The sequence below is a fragment of the Gavia stellata genome, chromosome 3 (assembly GCF_030936135.1).
Source record: "Gavia stellata isolate bGavSte3 chromosome 3, bGavSte3.hap2, whole genome shotgun sequence".
In the NCBI taxonomy this organism is placed as follows: Eukaryota; Metazoa; Chordata; class Aves; order Gaviiformes; family Gaviidae; genus Gavia; species Gavia stellata.
This window is the reverse complement of record NC_082596.1, coordinates 40,580,360-40,602,101: the sequence shown is the minus strand read 5'-3', so window position 1 is coordinate 40,602,101 and position 21,742 is coordinate 40,580,360. Positions and strand designations below refer to the sequence as shown.

At 41.2% G+C, this 21,742-nt stretch overlaps 1 protein-coding gene across 1 annotated transcript in view; it reads left to right on the top strand.

The window, feature by feature from the left end:
- Positions 1–616: 616 nt before the first annotated feature.
- The window catches only part of NKAIN3 (sodium/potassium transporting ATPase interacting 3), a 358,032-nt gene continuing 336,906 nt past the window's right edge, over positions 617–21,742 (top strand). Inside the window, exon 1 of the mRNA XM_059815480.1 lies at positions 617–670. Within this exon, the coding sequence (XP_059671463.1) occupies positions 617–670 (54 nt within the window). The remainder of the gene's footprint in view (positions 671–21,742) is intronic.

Below are 21,742 nucleotides of genomic sequence, written 5' to 3'. Positions count from 1 at the left end.
GGCTCGGCCGCCGCCGCCCGCACAGCCCCCTGCCTCTCCCGCCGAGTCCCCCTCAAGCACCGCCTGCCCTCGGAGCCTCCAAAATCCCCGCAAACCGCCCGCCCAGGGACCCTCCGCGCCCCTTCGCCCGGCACGGCGCCCCGAGGAGAGCCCGCCGCCGCCCCCGCTCCTCTCGCCTTCACACCTACAGAGCCCCCCGCCCTCAGTAGCACGCCCACCCGAGGCACCCCCCACCCCACCCCACCCGCCAGCCCCCCGCCTCCCCGCACGCGTTCCCTCTGCCCACCCCCGCCCCGGTCCGCACACGCCCACCCCCGTCCCCTGCCCCTTCCCCAGAGCCAGACCCGCGCCGTGCCGGGCAGAGCCCCCCGCTGCCGCCGCCGCCGGCTCCGCTCCCCGGGGCCGCGCTGACCTCCGCGCCCTCCTTCCCGCCGCCGAGGAGAAACACCCTCAACAAAGGAGGGGGAGCAGCGGAAGGCGGGGGACACACACACGCCCGGCCGCTCCGTCCGGATGCGGTGAGCCCCCCGCTTCGCCTCCGGGGCCGCGCCAGCGCGGGAGGGAAGACGAGGAGAAGCGGCGGCTCTCCGGCGGCGCGGCGCGGCCAGCTGCCACCATGGGCTGCTGCACGGGGCGCTGCACGCTGATCTTCCTCTGCTCGCTGCAGCTGGTGAGTGCCCGGCCGACCGCTCCGGGGCACGCTTCGGCTTCGCGGGGGGCGGGAAGGGACGGGCGCTCTCCTCCCCGCCCCGGGCACGGCCGCCGGGGGCACGGAGCGGCGCTGACCCGGCCGCGGAGCTGTCCGCGCCGGGTGCGAGAGGAGGCGGCCGGCCCCGCTCCCGCCGCCCCGACGGCCCGCCCGCGCCCGCTCCTTCGTCCCCGACCCCCGGCCCGTAAGTTTTGCAGTGCGACGCGAGGAGGATGCGGCGTGGGGCGAGAACGGGCCCGTGCCTGGGGAGGGGAGAGGCGTCCGGCCGGGGCGGGCCGGGGCGGGTGCCGCCGTGCCTTAGCCCGGGCGGCTGTCAGCGCTCCCTGCCTGAGGGAGAGAGACTCCCCCGGCCCGGCGTCGCTTCGAGGCGGCCTCGCTCCTCGCTGGTGCCAGGCGGGGGCTTCCCCCGTCTGCTGAAAGTAGGCGCTGAGGAGAAGAAAGAGCAGGACGGTGCCGCCGCTCGGCCGGCAGCCGGTGCCCGAGGGGCGGCGGCGGGGCCCGCGGGGCGGGCGGCGGCTCGGGGCTGCCGCGGCGGAGCCCGGGCCGGGCACCGCTGGGTGCTGCCGCCGCGCCCCGCGGGCCGCCCACCTCCCCTGTCAGCGCGGTGGGGAGGGGTGCGGGAAAAACGCCGTCATCGCCGCCTCTGTCTTTTTTCCTGTTTTTCTTAACCTTTGTAAAAGCGGCATCTGCCGCCTCTCGCCTGTGACTTTTCTTGGGATTCCTTTCCCGTGATTAAATACTCCTCAGTGTGCAACTGAAACAACAGAACGGTGCATCTTCTCTTTGTTTACTGAAGTTGGCATATTTCTTTCAGAGAAAAAGAGTTGGTGAGACAAAACACCGCCAAACAATAATAATCCTTCCTCTGGCTCATTAACATTAGACCCTGGTCCCAAGAGTATTTTGAAAGATTTTTCTCTTTTCTAGTGACTCAGAGTCATCATTTTGCCACATGATCTTTCTTAAGATGAGTGCAGTTCCTTGTGTATGTGCCTGTAAGGAAGAAAAGTGGGATGCATTAATTTTTTTTTTTTTTTTCCCCTAATCTTTTCCTAATCTTTCTAGTTTTCTGTTACAGCACTTTGAAATCGTTTCTGTTTCAGGGGCGATACACTTAAATGCAATACGTGCAATTACTTCATTTGAAGATCCTCATTCGTTTTCAAGGCTTTATGCCAGATTCTCAGCCTGTGTAAACTGGTGTACCTCCATTGTTTCCAGTGCGGGTCTGGACCTTTTTCAGATGTGCTTTAGTGTGATGGAGCTAAGTGTGGTATAAGTACTTCAACGGCACGACATTGCCAAAGAAAGCAGAAAAAAGCAGAGAAGACAAGCAATTTGTACTTTTAGTGTGGGGAAAGCTTTGTTTATACATTTCTGGCCTTTCTTTTTCTTGTTTCGCATCAGTTTTGCAGATACTGTCCTATCGACTGCAGCAGAATCAATCCTGATTTACTTCAGTGCATGCAGGAGGGAAAACAAACCCTTTTTCTTCAAATATATCTCTCCGCCAGTTATGACGGTTATAATAACTGTATTTACTATTCTGTAGAATTACTTGGAGGCTATAAAAATTGAAGTAAAGTATGAATAGCCACCATAATCTGCAGAGAAATGCATATAAAGTCTTTCAGAAAAGGATCTGTGTTTTATAAAAGCCCTATCAGGTGATATAACAACTTTCAAAAATGACTTTAATGTGTAGGTTTTTTTACTGTACTTACCTGTTTTATAGTAACATTCCACTGTCATATCCATGTCTTTCAGGCACTGATAAATGTCTGTATGGCAAAATGCTTTCATTTTAATTTATTTTCATTTAAAATTAAAAGTAATCTAGTAGACATGAACTTAAAGCTCAGGTACTTTTCATGATCTCAGTGGTGGTAGCGTTCAGTTTATGTTTGTAGAAGTTGTCACCACAGGCAGTTTTAGATCTTTTTCTAACATCTCAGAGGTCACGAATATAAAGCATGCACAACAAAACTGCATCCCCAGACATCACTGTCAATGAGCAAGATTTATTTTACCTTGCATCCATTTATGGATGGGTGAAAGAGGTATTACTGACTGTGGATAACATTTAGATTAAATGTTACAAAACCCAAAGCACTTGTAGTGCTAATTTGTAGCATTTCAGAAGTACAGATGATTTACATGACTTGAGGAAAAACTTTGGAAAGGAGGCTGATGGGCACATATTTTACAAAAGGAAGTTGTTCACCTTAGTCTTATTCTGGTCATGTCAGAAAAGGGCCTAGGAACAGTTCAGGCTTAACCTTAAGATTAACCCTCTGATATCACCTGTGAAAGAGATATCTTATAAAATACAGTTGGCAATACCTTTTATAGCATACAAGTACTATGTAGATTCTCTTTGGTATAAGGTGATGTGAATTAAAAAAGCCAAATTCCTGGCAACATGTTCATACCAAAGGTTTGGTTCTTGTTCTAAAGAATGATGCAGTGTCTAGTGGCCTCAAAGCACAGTTTCTTGATTCCTTAAAACTGTCATCTTCTCTAAATTTTGCCTAGTCTGCATGTTTATATGTTGCTGGCATGAAGAATTACAAGGTGAAGAGAACAACAGTTATTGTATGACAGTCTATCAAATACTCTTTCTCTAATGATAATGCATGAAGTGTATTAACATCAAGAAGATTTGTTTGTAATTTTCAGTGTTGTTTGTCATTTGGAGCATTTTGACATAAAAGTGACTAATACCAGTTTTCAGTTATGTTTTGATCCATGAAAATGTTTATTTCTGACTGACAGCTTTTACATTTTATAATAAACACATTTTAATGTTGAATTCAGTAATCCCAAGGACAGTCTGTAGTTAGTCTTCTATCATTTAATGATAACCTCATTCTTAAATATGAATCCATATCATTACAGGGTTCTGGAAATAATCACCAAGATGGGGGGCTAGGTGGCACCAGGTCAGGAAAAACTGTTAGCCGCATGGTTTCCTTGAAACTCTGCAAGTGGATTCTGCTTCTGAAAGCCAAGGGGATTTTGTGTAAGGAGAACAATATTGTGGTCCCCCAAAAAAACCCTGCCTGTGATCTTTCACTGTTTTGCTATCCCTGACTGAAGCATTGTCATATGCCATTTCCAAAGTTGTCAAGCTGAGAATTCAGAAGTTTATGTGTATCTTTTTGTGCATAAATCTGTCATTAAGACTATTAGGAGCTACATATACATCATGAAAATATATCATAAGGATATATGAATCTTTTGGATTACAGCCATAATTCTTACTGGTGCCACTAGAAGTCTCAGATGTTGGCCTTGTCTGCGCTAGAAAATTAAAGCAGCTGCCAGAGATAGTGCCTGTGCTAGTGTAGCCACCATGCCATAAAATACTGCAACGTGAAAATGTTTGGAATATAAAACAAATTCAAAAAATATTAAATTCTGGAAGGGGTAAATTGACAACGAATTGCAGAGAGATTTAGCTGTGTGAATCCAATTGATGTTAGTATGTGTCGCACAGTGAAAACCTTCATGCTGCTTTGAAAATGTGTTTCTGAGAAACTGCCATTGCAGGATAATTTTGTTTCAACATTTACAGTAAGTGGAAGTTTTTAGTACCTAGACGTATACAGATATACAAGCACAAAGAACTCCAAATAACGGAGATGGTGAATGAGATTTTCAAAGCGGTGAAGGGAAGATTAATGGAAAGCACGTGGCTAAGTCCACTTCATTGCTTTGACAATCTCATTTCATGTGTTTATCCTTGGACTTTCCTCCACTGTGTTCATTGTATAGGTCTTGATTTAGAAGTGTATGTTTGATCCAGTATAGTTAGTGTAAATTAGGCTGTTCCCTATTTAACCTGTTACTTTCCAAATAATTTTAAGTGTCAGCAGACCACACTGGGAAATTATTCCAGTGGAAACACAGCTTCTGTGTATTAGTGTTCTGACTAGCGATTGTTTGGGAAGTGCAGTTGGTCATTTTAACAGACTAATTCCTCTCAATATTCAGAAGATTTATGTTTGTGATTGCCATTAACATTAATTATACTCATGCATGTAAATCCTTACACTTGGAGATGAAACTATATCCATTAGACTGAACGATAACGTTTCATCTTTTGTTACTGTACATAGTGGAATTTTAGCAGTTATGTGGGGAAATGATATTTGCCATGCATAGATTTTCATCTCATTTTAAAATGCTTTATAAAGCTGGAAACTCTAACTTATGATTTTGGCTCTCTGTGCTTGTATGTTAGAACTGACAGATAACAGTTATTCAGTTAACAGCTCAGGGATTCAAGGGATTTGATAAATTTGAGAAAGTAAAGTCTTTGAACCAGTAAATTGCTGCATCTTTTTATGTTGGAAAAAGAATCACTGGCCCATTGATTTGGAGATGAAGCATCTGTCCCCTGATAAAGGAGGAGGAAGTATGACGGGTTGCCTATTGTACTAGGAGGGGTGGAGGAGGCTTGGGATTTTAGCCCTGAACAATGCGCTCGCTGGTTGCAGGATGTTGCCCCTTCTGTTAAGGCAGCTGATGTGGGAATGGTGTTTTGCTCTGATAACTCAAACAACATCCCCAAAACGTATAACCGTTGCTGGTGGCTGTGCCTAAGAGGCTGATACGCTTGTTGTATGGGTATATAATTGCATTTAACATTAAGATTGGAAGTAATACACTGCATCCAGTAGAACTGCTTCAGTTAAATCTTTGCAATCCAAAAAATGTATGAGACTATATCATTTTTAGGATCTCTCACATCAGGGACAAAAGAGTAACAACTAGCCAGAAGTGTTTTTCACTTTGTGTTTTTTGGTTTATTTTACAAAATTGTTGAGATATTGGGATATACCTGTTAGTAAAACACACTTTCCCAGTGTATCAGCACTGTAGTGTTTAACCACTCCCTGTACCAGAAATTCAGCTTCAGTAGTGAAATCTTCTGCCAAAGCTGCACATAATACTTCTTTCAGTTCTGTGATCCAAAGTTGGGAATACAAAACTTGAGGATCCTTGAACTTTCACAGCTCTCTGAAATTTCTGAACTGGGTGACTTTCTTAAAGAAGCTATGCAGCTTTTGCTTAGTTTTAGGCTCTGTTCACCACAGCAGGCTCTCTTTCTACAATTCCTTGCTGCTCTATGACTGATGGTCAATTGTCATATAAACATTTAATGAATATTTTTGCAGTGCTGAAGTAAAAGACTTAAGATTTCAATGATAATAATGGCAATTAATTCACTGAAAACTGAGAATTACATAGCTATCCTTCCTGTCTATAAGATCAGTAAGCTTTGGAAATAATTATTTTAAGAATATTGGAATATGCTGCTGATCTGCTTCTATTTCAAGATCTGCTACATTCTGCCAAGACACAATTCTTGGGACTAGGAAACAAAGATTGTGTTTTGGGAAATCATTGAAATTCAGGGGAATAGTATTGTTGGATCCGAACGGAATTTGGGTAGGACTTGCAGAACTTGAACACACTATAGGTTTATGTTTAGAGATCATATGGGATCAACTGCACTTGCAGTTGATTAGGTGGTGTTTAAATCTTGCTGATTTTGTGAGGTTTGGATCTGAAAAACTTTTAACACTAGGTAATCTTAGGTCATGTTTTCAACCTGTATGTATGTATCTTACATGTATCTTATAGGTATAAAGTAGATCCTTTTAGTTTTGGGCCCAATCTGTTAAGTTGATAAATAAATAATAAAATCACAGTTATTTAATTTTTCAGGTAAAAGTGTTGCATTTTGGCTCCTCTATGATATCCAAATTACTTTTCCACATAAATAAATTAATTTAATTGATTAGGTGAGCAAAGAGAGTCAAACCAGTTGCACAGAGCATTGGCCCTGATACTGCAAAAGAAAAGTGAGTGGAGGTTTTGTACTTCACTTGAATAGGACTGGAATTTATTCACACATTCAACAGAGATATTGGTAAGATGGTCTGTTCTTGGATGTGCTCAATAAAAAAAGGAGAGGCAGTGGACCCAGGATGCAACAAGGGAGAAATTCTGATTAAATATTAGAAAAAAAAAAATTGACAGTGAGAGCAGTCATACATTGGATCATGTTTTCCAGAGAAGTTGTGGAAACTCCATGCTTGAATAAATTCAAAACCCAGCTGAACATAGCTCTGAAAAACCTGATCTAACTGAAGTGTATCTGACGTTGAATTTGGCCCTGCTATGAGTAAAGGTTTTACCAGATGACCTCCAGAGATTCCATTCAACTTAGGTTATCTCGTGATTATATGATCTTACCAGAGCATAAGGAATAAGGGCCTTCAATTCTTTATTAGGAGGGTATTTGAAATACACAGTAATTTGAAATAATTAGTTTCTTAATTTGTTGTGGGCATAATTAGTTTCTTAATTTGTTGTGGGCATAATACTGTGGCAATAGGCTTGATATGGCAATAACAATCCTAGTATTCAGTTGTGTCTCTTGGTATCAAACTGTAGTGTTCAAGTAAAAGAGAAGTACCTGTGATAGCCTTTTCATTTATTATTTCACAAATAACAATTCTGTGATACAATGTAGTATGTCAGATCTTTTGAACTCATTAGTATTGAAGCAAAATATATTTTATTTATTGAGTCCTGTAATTAATTACTAAGCAGTCATTTTGGGGCAAAGACCCTGTTTTTCTATCTGTATGGGGAAATGAACTGCACATTTTTGGTTCTAGATGATTAATATAAAGAAGCAGTAATAAGTGACTGTGTGGTTCAAGAGACTGATAATATGATACAGAGTTTTTCACCTCTAGGTCACATTTTGAAAATCACTGCAAGTTAGATGAGGTGAAATGTCATTATGATTTATATGAAATGTTAGCGGTCTTGATATAGCGTCAATATAAAAATATAATCTCCATATTAGTCCTAATTTCCACCTTTTATGTTATACTAGGAGGGTCAAGGTTGGTGGCCGTGGTACTGTGAAGACCAAAGTGATCTTTTGCCAATGTTTTCTTCAGGTCATCTTTTCAGCAGTGCTAGCAGGACAGCGTAATGAAGTTTGCACTGCCTTTGCTCATACTGGACATGGTATCTTTGCTAGGGGTGTCAGTGTAGGGATGCATTTGTAAGCTTTATGAGTCGCATTAAATCAAGATGAAAAATAATGTTAATTGCATTGATTTTGTGTAAATTTAATCTTCTTCATTGGTCAGAAAGAAGAACATTTCTTACTTCTTATTTAGTACATTTTGCCTTGAAAATAGAATTCAGGCAATAGCAAACGGAAAAAGTCTCACTTTGAATCTTGAAGCAGCTCAGATTTGTCTAAGAAAGATGAAACAGTTTTCTGCTCATCTATCAAGAGCAGTTAATGCATGCCTTCCTAAAGGGTGTGCCAGCAGGTTTTGGATCATACACTGCTGCACATAGTGAGACCTGCAATTCCTTGACAGAGCAGCACCAGCAGCACTATGACAGGTTTTAGTATGTCATGGGCTTTTTTTTTTCCCCACGTGTGACCAGTGAAATCTTTGTAATCTCGCTACAGATCTGTGCCTTTGGCAGGTCTGTAAAAGACAGCGGTAAGCTGGATTTAATCACTGTTCTCTGATCTCAGAAACATACAGAGTGCTTAAGACCCTGGTAATAAAAAGGTGCTAAAAGATTTTATTTCAGTCTTTTTACTTTTTACTACACTTCCTTATCATCTTGTCTTTCTTCAAACACAGCCATACCTTCCATGTAATCTCAACTCAGATGGATTTTTTTAACGCTGTGGTGATTTGGGTCTTGTTCTTATGAGTTGCTGAATGCCCTCAAGCTCTCATTAAAGTTGCTGAAAGTCATTCTTCTTTTACTTATAGGCTTTTTACAATGATAGGTTCACGCAAAAGCAGCAGTGAACCCCTTCCAACTAGTGAATGCCAGCATTACAGTAAAAGGAAAGGAAAAATAAAAATTTTCTACTTACTACAACAACCAGTTTCTGCCAGACAAATATCCCTTACAGAAATTAACATGGCAAAGTAGTAAAATTGAAAATTGTATGAAATGCCAAAAGAAGATATTTGTAAACTAATTATTTGTGTTGAGAGTGACTCTCTTGAATAATCACAGTTGGTTCTTCCACAGATCTCTCCGAAGGGGGTTGAGAGAAAGGTTTTTTTTATTTCATCAGTACAGAAGTTTTGGCTGAGAGTAAGTATAAATATATATAAAGAGCATATGTTTGACAATGAGCCAAATGGTACTTCCCTGAGGAGGGTTTTGACACACACCAAAGAAGCTACAGATAAAACAAAGCAAGAATAATAATTAGATGAACCATGAGCAGAAAGATCCTGAAATACTGTTATAGTGAGGGAGATTACATGGGAGCACGGGATGAAAAGTGTAGAAATGTGCATCTAGGTGAGTGTAAGGGAAGTGGTATGTGGAAGCCCTCTTCAGCAGACAGATGAAAGTTGGCTCTGTGTGTGGGAGGAATTCCTGTCCAAGGTTTCATTTGAAAAAAGATCTTAAGAAAAAGATTTTTATCTATCTTTTCTAACATGCTTCTGCTGCTAAGCCAGTTTCTTACTGCCAGTTTCTCACTATTCTATTGTAAAGTCACTGTGTTAGTGTCAGACCTTTTGAATAAAAAGAGCCAAGGAAGCAAAACCGTATTATGATGATATTTTCTGGGGAGACTGGAATCAATAGCAGTCCTTCTTATCCAACTTTGCCTTTTGCTTTTGGTAGAGCCTTGAATACTCTGTGCTGTTCTGGGAATGTTGCAGCTTCACTGCCCTGTTGGGCAGTTCCTGGAACCTCACGTGAGCAAAGTTGGAAATGGGATTCTATTAAAATGGAGTGCACAGAGAGAAATCCTTTTGGAAGTTTAGTTTCCACAATCAAAGAATAAAAAGCTGAAGAATTTGAAGGCTGGAAACTGTAGTGCATTATAATGCAGGAATATCATCGCAAAAATATATAGTTCTACCTCTGCTTGTAAGCTAAAAGTGTACTGTACCTTTCTACTGCAGAGTGAGCTGTGTTTAATTTCTTTAATATATATTTTTTTCTGCATTAAGTAGGCATCATCAAGGTAAGTGTGTTTAGATTTTAACTGGAACAGAAACCTTGCTGCTCCTACAAATTGAATAATTTACATCATAGAAACCTCAAAAGCCTCTCTGCCCTCTAATGCAGATGGAGCTACTCAGAAAACTGAAGAGAGATAGTCTCCTCATGGAGATCCCCTGAGCTACTGAAGATTCTTTAATCAGTCTATAGTCAGCCAGCTGTACATTTGTAAGATGCCTGTTTTAGCATATCCACTAACATGTTCATTCAGAAAGCCTTAAAAATGCCCAGATTTGGAAGATGTTTTCACCAATTCCCACTTTTTCCAGTTAATTCTTATGTTGATGAAAGTCACAGGTTGATGCTCAGCCTCATCCTTCTTCTGATAAACTGTTTCTGTTCTCATCAACAGGGAACTCTTGGCTCCAATGCCTACCTGTGAAATGATACACTATTTCCATTCTCCTGTTCCTCTTTTTTCTTGAGCCGGATGATTTGTTCCCAACTTTCTTCCTGGTTATTTCAAAACAAGTTTAAAGTTCTGATCTTCATCTGTTTTATCAAAGGAGGATTCAGACCCTTTTCCCCTCAACCCCAAACCAGTCAAGACTGCTAAAACTTACTTGTGGCTGTAAATGGGCTCAGTGAACATTGGGTTTAAGGTTCTCCCCATCCTGAAAATACCCTTCACTTTTGTGGTTGAGTTCTCCCATAACCTGTGGCTAAAAATACTGCATCATTCTATAGAACTGGGAGAAATGGCAAATGTGTTTGCAGTTGCAAATGACAGATAGAAGTCCTCAGTTAAAATAGACAGAGTAATCAACGCTGTTTAGCAGAGCACTTTCGAAAACAAGGATGAATCTCCAGCCCTAAGGATATACATGTGTATTTCTCTACCTTCTGTTCCAGCATTATTAAGAAAAAGCAAAGGCATGCAGAAATGCATTTGTGGTACTCTGCTCCATTTCTCTTCACTTGTAGGAAAGCCAAGTACATGGTTGTTATCTGATTGATTTGCATCTATACAATGTGAGTAAGATTTCTTTTAGTCTAAGGCACAGTTACTTGTGGTTTTTCACATCGTGTTGGTTGCACAGCATTATAAACAGGTCTGGTTAGTTCAGAAAAGAAGGCAATGTGAACGAGTGATACCTGATAAATGAATTAGTAGTGTGATTTACTGTAATGCTGTTGCCAGAGGACTTGCAACAGGAGTGTGGGAATGGAATGGAAAAGGTGCTTCCAAGTCTGAATTTACAATGACAAATTAGACGTATGAATGACAGTAGCCTAAATCCAAACTTCATTCAAATATCACAAATGAGTTTAAGTATATGGAAATATATTAGATGCCATGAATGGCTTTAAGTTTTATTACTAATGTATAATTTAATCATAGTGGTTTGATGAAAGCCAAAGCTGACTGAGTTGTGCCAGAAGTAACCACAAAGTGCCGAAGTTTATTTAAATTGGATTGGGTGATGAAGCCCTTCATTTCTCTAATATGTATTTTTTTCATGAGTTAGGTAGACATCATGAAGATAAGTGTGTTTAGATTTTAATTGTAACCAGTTACATCTCTTAATCTGTACAACTGTAATCAGCTGAGTGCACTGATGACTCTTTCAAAAAGTAGCCTGTGCAGCTGAGATGCGGTGTGCTGCCTTGCACAGCAGTAGTGCAGGGTGCCTGAAGTCTTGTCCTTAACTTCAGCGTGGAGCAGCCACACTGGGATGTTACTGAGTCCCATCACGTAGGTACATGCACCTTGTTGCTTGTTCTGTTGTGGGACAGGTATTAAACCTGTATTCACCTGATCTGCTGAAATTTTCTGCACACCCTGTGTTTTTAAAAGTGTATTGCATGATGGCTGAGAACAATACTACCTGTAACCTCTTTTGGTCACATTTAACAAGCCTGGGTCATCTAGAAAGAGTGCGGGAGAAACTGATATCAAATAGTTTCACTGCATTTTTGTATCCATGAAAGGTTCCAGGTTTCAGAGTTCAGCCAGTATGTGATACTTATTTGCACTAAAAGCTGAAGATCTGTTTCTGCAGAGCCTTGTGGCCAAAAGTGTCAAGGTTAATCTGTGATCTCACTGAGCAACAGATTCTGGCCTTTTCCTTGTAGAGATAGTAATTTAATTATTTGCTATTTAGTTTTCTTACGTATTTGGTTCCCTTGGCCTATCCGACCTGTGAAATTCTTGGCCATGTGAATCTCTTAGTTTTCTGTGAGATTTCTAGGCTGTAGTTAGATTTCTAGGCTGAATTGTAGTTAGTGCACATGCCAGACATGCCGGAGTGCTCCAATACTGCTGGGCTTTCACTCTGCTTATTCATCTGTTGAGAAGCCAAAGTAATTAATGCCCCAAATCTGGTGCTGGGTTTGCACTTTTAAAGATCATTTGAAGCACATTGCAGCTGAATTTGGCTCTGGACTAGAATGTGTATCTGAGATACACCTTGCCTCAGGTGCTTACAAACCAAAACAGGTAATGGAGTCAGAAAAGGAAGCACACAAATGTTTTGCTTTAGGCCCTACAGAAAATCTCTGGAGTCCTAGTTCAGGCTGTTTTTCTACTTGGTGCTTCTTCATGTTTCTGCATACAGTTAACATAATTCCTTTTTTATATTGGCCACAAGTGACTATAAGCATATTAACATTTTGATAGGCAAGTTCTCTGTATTTGGGTGGGCTCATAATTTGGAGAACACATTTCTTTTTAATTCTGTACCGTTTGCAAAGAGGTTTAGAGGTGCTAAAATTCGTTGCAAAGACAAAAATCTCTTTCTGTTTGAGGAGGAATGTAGTAACTATGGATTCTCTTTTGGAAAGATTATTTTCAGGTGTTGACAGATTTGAGTTGATCCTGACATGATTAGCTCTTCTGCAGAATGAGACTTGCAAATATCTACACCTGCACTGACTGCATGCTTAGTTGGGGATTCCTCCTAGCGTTTTCACCTCTGAACACAGGCCCTTGGAGAAGACAGGAGTCACTCTTTTAAGGGTGTTCTGGAGAACAGGAAAATAAACAAGTGTCCCCAAAATGCTGGAACTGACCATCTGTGTACAGGGAAGGGACAATTTTGAGTCCGGGAAGAGATTTGTTTTCTTTCTGCTGATAGATAGAAGTGCTGTTTAATTTGCACTGAAAGAACTGTGAGTTCATGGTTTTCTTGGTATGTTACCTTTATCAACCCATTTGCTCAATTAAGTTTTTGGTAACTGGAATTGGCAAAGAAATTACGGCATATTCACTGCAATAAGAAGAAGAAATCCTAATCTCTTGGCAGGCAAACCTTCATTTTTGCATGTACCTTTTTCTCTGAATGACAAAAGCACCTCTAACAGTGAATCCCAACTATCTATGCTAAAGAGTAATTTCCAGGGCAGCCCATTCACATTCAGTTCCTTTCCTCTAAAAAAAAAAGCAATAAATTATGTGGCTTTAAAGAACATAAACTATCAGAGGCATACAAGTCTGACTGTGCTAAGTGTTGAGCACCTCCTCTAACGGGAGTGAGTAACCTCATCTCCCACTGAGGACAGCAGGAGTTACGGATACTCATGTCCTGCAATTCAGGCATCACTACCCGGAGGGTTCGAGCTGTAACCGAGACAGCTGTGCCACTGACTGGGCTTGGTAAGTGCAGGCACTATTAGAGGGTGCCATTAGATGAAGTCATTGAACCATTAGGAAGCCTGTAAAAATGAGTACCCTTTTCTAATCTGAAAAGTGTTGTGGTTGAGAATATACCCATTGGACATCCTCAAGGGAAGATTGCTTTCACACATACTGACTCTTGTCAGTGTTACCATCCAGCATTTCACTAGCACGAGACTTAGCTTTGTAACATTTCACGGATCTCTACATCATGCTGAGAAGTGCTGGTCGTCTATTATTAATATGCTCACATTTAATGCTAGACTAAAAGTATCTTATTATCCATTTTCTTATTAAATCTTCCATTACTTTAAGACGCTTTCTGGTCTGTTCTGCTCTCATTTTATTAGTTGGAAGCAAAGGCTTTTCAAATGTCAGAAGCTAATATATGCTGATTTCTAGATAAGCAAGAAAATACCTCAGATTTTGAGGCCATTTTGTTACATAATGATTTCTTTAAGCCTCATACATAATATGTATAAAATGTTTCCCTTTTTCTTATTTGAGTGCATATCTATATTCAATTACAGTTTTGCATTAAAAATACTGTCTGTATGGCAAGGTGAGACTTTCTCCTGTTATCATAACCAGTTATTCTTCGGCATGTATACAGAATTCAAAGAACAAGTTAGAGAAGTAACTGTGTTTGCTTACACAAGTCAATGGAGATAGTCACAGGTTCATTCTGCTTTGAGGTGGCCAGAGGTAAGCCAGTTTGCCTCTGGGAACCGTGGAGTTAGCATGGTGTGGTGCCTTGGTTAATGAGCCTGTGGAGAACATTGTAGCTCAGGCAGTACAGCGCTCTTGCATTCACAAGGCTTCTGGACAGAAGCTGGCCTGTATCTGGGCAGGCTGGAGTATAGGCAAAGCAGTCAGACCCACTCTGGGAAAGATATGCACCTCAGTAAGATTAATACTGTTAGATAGATACTTATTCTCTGAAGAGATGTTATCTGAGTTTCTCAGCTACTGACATTCAGGTATTTCGCATTAATTCTGATCAAGGAATTGCTACCAGAGAGCCAAAGATGTTGAGATGATGTTGTCACTGAACAACCTTAAATAAAATTTGGACTCCAGTGATTTCCATCTGCTACGTCACCTATCAGTATGATTAAACCAACCAAATCAGAGACTGGAAAGTTATTGATTAGCATACAGAAGAGGGAAGAGAAAAAAGAGTAAGAAAAAAAAAAGAGTAAGAAAGAAATTCTAAGTATATTGAAACTGAATGGTTACACTAGATATATTTATTTGAACCCCTTGTAAAATTCCTGTGAGTAAAGAAACCTGACTGAGTTTTCTCAGACTAAGTGAAAACTAAGGTCAGATTCTGTAGTGTAGGCTGTGGTCACGGCCACCCATTGACCAGGTCAGAGATGTAGCTGGTGTACATGCACCATAGGTCCCTCTTTGGACTTTGTGCTTCATTCCTGTCTCATGGGGGAAGGTAACAGGGCCTTTTTGTGTGGGTCTGGCGTATAATCAGGATATTCACCTGAACATGGGAGCTGGGTCAGTGACCTGTCAACCAGCCTCATTTAGATTTTGGCATTGATCAAAGTAATAGTAATAATAGTTACTTACTCTGTCTGAGGCCAACGGGCATAAAAAGAGGAGAGTTAGCAAAATGTGAGGACACACATTCTTTGACGTGTTCAGGATGTGAAGCAGCTATTGCAAAGACATACATTGGAAGAGCAGACTGGGTCCACCATTTATTGCTTTGTTGGATTCCAGCTTACTGCTTTGATGAGAACCTGATTTGTTCAGTCCAGTCAGGTTTCTCTCTTGTGTTGGTTATTCTTGGGCAACAGAATGGAATGGGCCATCTTAATCCATAATGCTGTTGTAATGTGGTTTTAGGATTAGGTGAAAGGTAAGAATGAAGAGGAGTATCATGACAGAGGAGAAGTACACCAGCAGAATATCAGGTGTGCTGCATTAATATGCTGTTGATGATGGCCGGGTTTATCTGAAGTGGTTTTGCCTTTGTCCCCCTGTGGCTGAAGCTCAGCGGAGAAGGGCAGATTCTCGGAACTTGGTTGGAAATTGCATCATGCTTTCCAGAGCTGCCCCGCAAATGTCTTGCTATTTTGATTTCTGGAGTTCTGTTTTCTAAAACTCTACACAGGAGCTGTTGGTGGAATAAAACTTCCCCTTATTATTTAGCTGATCTAGGCCTAATTTTAAGTGCACCACTTTTGCTCTGTTAATTTCTAGTTTCATTTTACCTTACCAGTCATAAGTCTAACACAGACATCGAATTTTACCAATAACCCTTCTTGCTTAGTTGATCCATTTTTTCTGTCCTCTTTGCAGGTTATTTTTAATCTTTTGGGAACTCTGAACTATGTCCCACAGCTATGCTCAAAAGTGCATTTGTAGCCTGTTACTGCCATTGCTGCTAGTGGACCTTGCTTGAGGCCATAGGGAAGTTAGGACAAAGCCAGAGAAAAAACCCAGACTCTTGACTCCCAGGCTCATGTCTTAAGCACAAAATCACCATTTGTCTTTTATAAGCCTTTCTTGTCTGGTGCTCTCAAATTCTCAGGGAAGTTGGCCTTGAGATTGAAGCGTTCATGCTTTTTCATAGCACAAAGATAGATTTTCCTTGGCAAAGTTTGGTCATGTCATGCTTGTCTGTTTATGAGCAACAAGATGTGCGGTGAAGATACGACTGAGATCATTATCACTTGCTTTTTCTATTATTAAAACATTCAAAACTCACTTTCTCTGGCTCTCTAGCCTCTGTAAATCCATTAACATCAGTGGAGTTATGGTTATTTATACTTGCTGAATATCAGTTTTAAGAGATGACAGCTGAATATTTGGTGGTAAGTATATTTCTTAGCTCCACATTTTAATAAAATGCTTGGTAGGGTTTGAGATTATAACGGTCACTGGTTTGAAATACATATATTTTAGTAGTTTCTCATACCACTATCTTCATTAAGGGGTTTGTGTCTCTATCTACTCTGCCTCCTTTATACGTGTCCTATTTTGGCAAGTGTAAAGATCCTAAATGCAGCAGGACCCTCACAGTTTTTAGCTGAAGGCTGTTGTAACAGGGAAGACTCAGAATAGTCCTGTAACTTTTGACCTTTCCAGAACATGATTTTATGTCTCCTTTGAAGGAGCATGGAGGAATGATGTAAGGAAGTTGAAGATATGGCCAGCAGAAACACAGATATATTCAGGAAATAATATTTCCTTCATTAATGTTAAAGGAAAACAACACCTTCAAAAAAAATAAGGATGTAACCCAAAACCTATTGGAAATCAGTACAACAGATCTCACTGATTTCAGGTTTTGGAGTCAGCCCTGCATATAGTTTTCTGCAATGCTTTTTGTGTTTTCCTTTTGTGTTTTCTTTTTTTTGGACACTTACATGCACTTCATTAGAGTTGCTGCGAGAGGCAAAATTTAGGCTTCCCTTACTGTGTTTTATTGAAAATCTCAACTATAACATTGCATTAACAGAATTCTTCACGTTTAGCACTCATGCTTGACAGGGTAGAAACTTACTTGTGTCTGGAATTGTTGTCTAAAGACCTTTCCGGAGGTGTCAGGAGAAAGGAAGAGCTGAGAGCCAAACCTGCAGCTCAGGGCTGGAACCAATGCATTCCGTGGCATCATGCTAAAATAGTGGTAGAAAGTAAGAAACCATAATAAACGGTCACTTTTCTGAAAATGTAAGACAGGATTTTTGAAATACACATAATTTTAGTTCTTATCTCAAGGAGTGGTAAGAACTGGGGCAGTGGGAGTATGAAGAAGAAAGGCAAAACCTTGTTTTAACGATGTTTTCAGATACAGGTGCACTTTTCCATTTATGCAGATGAAGAAAGCTTTGGCTTTGTTGTCCTCCTTTCAAAAAATAAGAGAAATATTCTCACTGAATTTCATGGGAAAAGCGTTATGACTCTGGTTTGAATGGTGCACATTTTTCCCTATCCTGTCTCATTCAGGCATTATTTTTGCTTGCAAAGTATATACATTGTATGGGTTATACACTGCTCCATCTTTACTTTTTCATGAAAACAATAAATTTCTCTGGGATTAGGGGTTCTGTTACAGGAATGTTTGATCAAGAACGTATCATTTGTACAATTGATTGTCTTGAGGCAGATGATCTCTTGTGGCTGCTTCTGACCCTGATTTCAGAACCGGCTAAAAGGAAACATGCAAAAGCTGAAGAAAAACTTATAAGGACTTGCAACATTATGTTGGATATAAAGATCATATAATAAAGACCCTGGAACATGCAGATATTGTAGTGATGTATATTGCTTAGGTTTTGTCTAAATTGCAGACTGCAGTCTTAGCAATACTGGCATACCTTCATTACAAGAGCCTTTTGGTGTAGATGTGACACATGCCAACAGGATTTTTTTTTTCGTGCAGGCTGTTGTACTACCTCTTTAAAGACAGCTCTTATCTACTGATGCAACCATGTCCGTATCAAGGGGTTTGCCATCCTAGAGCAGTTAGCTGTGATGTTGAAGTTTTCATGTGAGCTAATAGAAGTACAGTGCAGTTATGGCACAACTTTGTGATGTACACTGGATAGTACCTGCCTGTGAAAAAGTGAGCAATGTATTCAGCTGGTATCAATTCTAATATGAATGTGAAAGCTGTCTGTTCTACTCCTGTTCCATGCAAAGTTATGAGGCAACCCCTTTTCCTTTTAAAATAGTGAATTAAATGGTATGTTTTGAAGAGTGAGGATCTCGTCAATAGCAAGCAGAAAATTGTGCACGCCATTGGAACACTGATAATCAGAAAAGCCTTTTGTTAGTTATGAATTAGGTAAATATGTTTGTTTTGTGCATGTATGATGCTGCTTTAAAAAAATAATTATGAAGGGTTCTACTAATGGCAGAAAATAAACAGCTGAAAGGATGGGAGGGAGGGCAATGAGAGGAGAAAAGAATACAGGCCTGCTTTTGAGGGTCTTGTTTCTGTTGCTTTATCATTCCAGCCTTACTCTTTTGAAGTATCATCTGACCTCTGATACACATATTGATTTCAGGGGTACTCCTTGTTGCTCAGATTCTAACTAAAAGAAGTAAGTCTGCTGGGGTCATCTTCTCTGCTTCTACATCTTTAGTTTGGAGAGCTCACAGTTTCTCACAAACTTGATATAAGGCCCATTTCTGCTGAATGTCTGGCGGTGACTTAGAAACCTATTTTCTCAGTCTTGGATTTTATGGTAGTTTACTTCCATATACATAATATATATGTATAAATATAATTGTTCTGTTGCTATTTATTGAATGTACAAGAATCGCCATGCATTAGACTACCCAAAGCCATTTACTGAGAGGATATTTTTCATATTGAATCATACTGAATAATTTTGAATCATATTTCCAGTCAGCATGGTTTATGACAGGCAGGTCCTGCTTGACTAACCTGATCTCCTTCCATAACAAGATGACCCGCTTAGTGGATGAGGGAAGGCCTGTGGAGGTTGTCTACCTAGACTTCAGTAAAGCCTTTGAGACAGTTTTCCACAGCATTCTCCTGGAGTAACTGACTGCTCATGGCTTGGATGGGCTCAGTCTTCACTGGATAAAAAACTGGCTAGATGGCTGGGCCCAAAGAGTTGCGGTGAATGGAGTTAAATCCGGTTGGTGGCTGGTCACAAGTGGTGTTCCCCAGGGCTCAGTATCGGGGCAGTTCTGTTTAATATCTTTACCAATGATCTGGATAAGCAGATCGAGTGCACCCTCAGTAAGTTTGCAGATGACACCAAGTTGGGCAGGAGTGTTGATCTGCTCGAGGGAAGGAAGGCTCTGCAGAGGGATGTGGACAGGCTGGATCGATGGGCCAAGGCCAACTGTATGAGGTCCCCCTCTACTCGGCACTGGTGAGGCCACACCTCAACTACTGTGTTCAGTTTTGGGCCCCTCAGTGCAAGAAAGACATTGTGGTGCTGGAGCATGTCCAAAAAAGAGCAACGAAGCTGGTGAAGGGTCTAGAGAACAAGTCCTATGAGATGCGGCTGAGGGAACTGGGGTTGTTCAGTCTGGAGAAAAGGAGGCTGAGGGGAGACCTTATCCCTTTCTACAACTACCTGAAAGGAGGCTGTAGAGAGGTGGGTGTTGGTCTCTTCTCCCAAGTAACAAGTGATAGGACAAGAGAAAATGGCCTCAAGTTGCACCAGGGGAGGTTTAGATTAGATATTAGGAAAAATTTCTTCACTGAAAGTGTTATCAAGCATTGGAACAGGCTGCCCAGGGAGGTGGTTGCATCACCATCCCTGGAGTTATTTAAAAGACGTGTAGATGTGGCACTTAGGGACATGGTTTAGTGGTGGTCTTAGGAGTGTTAGGTTTATGGTTGGACTTGATGATTTTAAAGGTTTTTTCCAACCTAAATGATTCTATGATTCTATAAAAACTCAAGTTAGAGGAACTATCAAGACTCAGGTAAGCCACTACTGAGGCCTCAGGGCAGTATCAACCTATCTTTGTCTAACCTATTCATAAAAAACATCTAGTTATGGAAGTCTTGTCATTCCACTGCTTAAGTTTCCTTGCAACTAGAAAATGTGTCCCAGTGCCTTGCCCAGACACAGATGTACTTTGGAATGGTAGGGCAAGTATCTCCTTCTATTTAGAAGTCTCTGGACGCATGGCATGGCTATGCTGCTCATTCACACTGCTCTTAGATCCAGTCCTGGTGTATGCTTAATCTCTTTTGCTGCAATTTAAGACAATTATTTCCACTTCTCTTCCCTATTGATGTGCAACTTTCTTCTCTACAATAGCCCTTGGTGGTTTTGGGTATTATAAATATCTCTTCCCACAATTTTCTTCAGACTGAACAGTTCAAATTCCTCCTTGGTTATGCTTCCTTGTTCCTGATTGTTCCTTGTGCCCTCCTCTGGATTTTTACCAATTGGTCCACATTGTTCTTGAAATACGGTTCCCAAATCTGAAGTCAGACTTCCAGCTGAGGCCTTTTCATTGAGTATAGAAGAAGAGTTACTGCCTATATTTTACAATTCTTACTCTTGTTGGTACTTCTCTCTTTTTTTGGGGCTTCTTTGAGGTAGTGTGACACTGATGATTCATTTGGTTTATCTACTGTAAAGTGCAGTCCTTTTCTTCAGAGCAGCTATCTAGTCTGCTGTTTCCAATCTGGTATTTATTCATATACAAGTTTACACGGTATTTATACCTACTTACCGTACTGAATTTCATTCTTCATCTTAGACCATTTCCCCATTTCATCAAAATGTCCTTTTCTTCAGAGCAGCTATCTAGTCTGCTGTTTCCAATCTGGTATTTACTCATATACAGGTTTACACTGTATTCATACCTACTTACTGTACTGAATTTCATTCTTCATCTTAGACCATTTCCCCATTTCATCAAAATAATTTTAAATACTACCTTCCCTTCTAACATGACTACAATGCCTGCCTTCACGTCATCCATAAACTTAGTAAGTATACGTTTTATTCTAGCAGCCAAATCATTAATAAATCTGTAAAATAATTTGCTCTGTGGAACCAAGACAAACTCTCCAGCAAGCCCAGTTAATCCATCTGTCAGTGACCATTTGTCAAAATTCTGCTGTTACTACAGAAATGGCTTTGGCTTTTACAGCTTCTTTGAGGAGCCATTCTGCTGATGGGTCCTGAGACATGATCCATCTGAGAAAGTGTACCAAGAACATATTTGCTAACCTAGCACGGGAGGCTTCAGATTGTCCTCTGGACATGAGCTGGCAATGTGCACTCACAGCCCAGAAAGCCAACCATATCCTGTGCTGCATCACAAGAAGCATGACCAGCAGGTCGAGGGAGGTGATTCTGCCCCTCTATTCTGCTCTGGTGAGATCCCACCTGGAATCTGGCTCTGGAGTCTCAAGTACAGGAAAGACATGGACCTGTTAGAGTGGGTCCAGAAGAGGGCCACAAAAATGATCAGAGGGATGGAAGACCTCTCCTATGAGGAAAGGCTGAGAGCATTGGGGTTATTCAGCCTGGAGAAGAGAAGGAAAGGCTCTGGGGAGACCTTATTGTGGCCTTTCAATACTTGAAGTGGGCTTATAAGAAAGATGGGGACAGACTTTTTAGCAGGGCCTGTTGCCATAGGACAAGGGGTAATGGTTTTAAACTAAAAGAGGGTGGATTCAGACTAGATTTAAGGAAGCAATTCTTTGCTGTGAGGGTGGTGAAACACTGGAACAGATTGCCCAGAGAGGTGGTAGATGCCCCATCCCTGGAAACATTCAAGGTCAGGTTGGACGGGGCTCTGAGCAATCTGATCTAGTTGAAGATGTCCCTGCTCATTGCAGCGGCTTG